The sequence below is a fragment of the Nematolebias whitei genome, chromosome 21 (assembly GCF_014905685.2).
Source record: "Nematolebias whitei isolate Nwh7 chromosome 21, NemWhi1, whole genome shotgun sequence".
Classification (NCBI taxonomy): Eukaryota; Metazoa; Chordata; class Actinopteri; order Cyprinodontiformes; family Rivulidae; genus Nematolebias; species Nematolebias whitei.
In genome coordinates this window covers 33,732,144-33,734,066 of record NC_056518.1, presented here as the reverse complement: position 1 = coordinate 33,734,066, position 1,923 = coordinate 33,732,144, and the positions used below count along the sequence as shown (strand labels likewise).

General features: G+C 44.7%; 1 protein-coding gene across 1 annotated transcript in view; it reads left to right on the top strand.

Annotated features, from left to right (window-relative positions):
* The window catches only part of dtnbb (dystrobrevin, beta b), a 302,359-nt gene that overhangs the window by 297,819 nt on the left and 2,617 nt on the right, over positions 1 to 1,923 (top strand). The window contains exons 16-18 of the mRNA XM_037695224.1: positions 1,058 to 1,217; positions 1,330 to 1,419; positions 1,650 to 1,703. Coding sequence (XP_037551152.1) covers positions 1,058 to 1,217; positions 1,330 to 1,419; positions 1,650 to 1,703 — 304 coding nt within the window. The remainder of the gene's footprint in view (positions 1 to 1,057; positions 1,218 to 1,329; positions 1,420 to 1,649; positions 1,704 to 1,923) is intronic.

The following is a 1,923-nucleotide window of genomic DNA, read 5'->3' as shown; positions in this document are numbered from 1 at the left end:
GTCTGCCACAGTCCTAGAGACACCATCCACCCAGTCTGCCACAGTCCCAGAGACACCATCCACCCAGTCTGCCCCAGAGACACCATCCACCCAGTCTACCACAGAGACACCATCCACCCAGTCTACCACAGAGACACCATCTACCCAGTCTACCACAGAGACACCATCCACCCAGTCTGCCCCAGCGACCCCACTCAGACGGACTTTCACTGAAATACGGTGTCACACTGAGCACTGCAGCAGTCACACATCCATCAACCATCAATGTACTGTCTGACGTACTGTGGAGAGAGAAGACCAATATTTCATTGAAGTTAAATTGTCAGTTTAGGTTGTTGTTGTTGTTTTTTTTGTTTTTGGTTTGGGGGGTGGGGGGGGGGGTTGTCTTGCAAGGATTAATATCATTCAGTCACGTCTGTGTTGTCTTTGGTAAATGTCTTCTTTAACAGCTAAACAGGCTCAGCACGTCTTTAATGACTCTTTGTCTGAGTCACCTGATCCAATATGTTTTTTTGATCATGAAGAGCTTAACGAGCTTCATAAATCTTTTTTTCTCTATCTACGCCCCAGAGTTGTGGGCAAATATTTTTTAATTTATTTATTTCCAGAGGGTCATTTTGACTTTATTAAAGGGACTGAAGGGCCACACATTGTACTGAAACAGGAGCACAGAGGAGCAACTGGACCTTTTCTATAAAACATCACATCATCTGCAAACGTGCTCACTGGGAGCAAAGGGTTGCTCTGTTTCACTGATATGACAAGTAGATGTACCTACAGTGAATACTTTCTTTTACTTTATTTACACTGAAGGCTTTGTAACTATATTTACTCAGCAGATAAATCAAGATAAATAAATATTTTCAGCACTTTTTTATTTTGAGAAGCTTGTAGCACCGGCACTATTCTTAGAAAAAATGCTGCAGTTTGGTATAATAACCATACAATAATAATAATGACCTGACTTTTAGACATTTAGTAAATAAGTAGATTTTACACAAATGCAGTATTTGAACCCAGAAACCACTGTATGATGGGTAATGTTTATGTGTTGCAGTCCCAGTCTGGAGGCTCTCCCCATTCGTCTCCCAGTCACGGTGCCGGCTGCTCCATGCCCATGCCCATACGCTCCACCTCAGCTGGCTCCACCCCCACCCACACGCCGCAGGACTGCCTGGCAGGGGTGGGCGGGGATGTGCTGGAGGCTTTCGCTCAAGGTGAGATGAAGCCAACACCTCAAACACAAAGCTCTGATTAGGAACGTGAACAGGATGAAGAGCCCAGAGAGACAAAGTGCACGTTTGACCTGAAAATGACTCTGTCTCTTAGGTGTCCCTAGAAATCTGCGAAATGATCTTCTAGTTGCTGCTGACTCAATTACAAACACGATGTCATCGCTGGTGAAGGAGCTTCACTCAGGTTTGTCCACTCGACACGTTTCAGGCGAAGGCGCAGAAGCAGAGTGTTTATCACAAGAGACCATGCATGATGCAATCCACGAGGTCTGACTGAAACTTCATCAGGTTTTTGTTTAAAATTCTGACAAGAAAGACAGCGGGCCATACGCCTTCCTTAAAATTAATTCTAGACCTCAAATTTTCTTCTGTATCATCAGAGGATCCTGCTCTTCTCTGTTCTTTTATTTTTAGTGGATGACGGAGGAGACGAAGATGAGACCAATATGAGGAATGGTGGAGACAGAGGTGGGTTTACTGATACATGGCCTGCAGCTACTAAACCCATCATATGTAGGATGGAAGTGTGTCTTTGTATGTTACCTTGTAAGGCCCATATTTCCAACAAATACTATGATGTGAGGGCCAACTGCTCCTTATGGGACCAAAGCCCGGGCCGCATAAGAAGAAGTGGCGTTGGTGGGTTAGGTATGTACTGGTAATGGTTTAGGGTTAGGTGTGTGCTGGT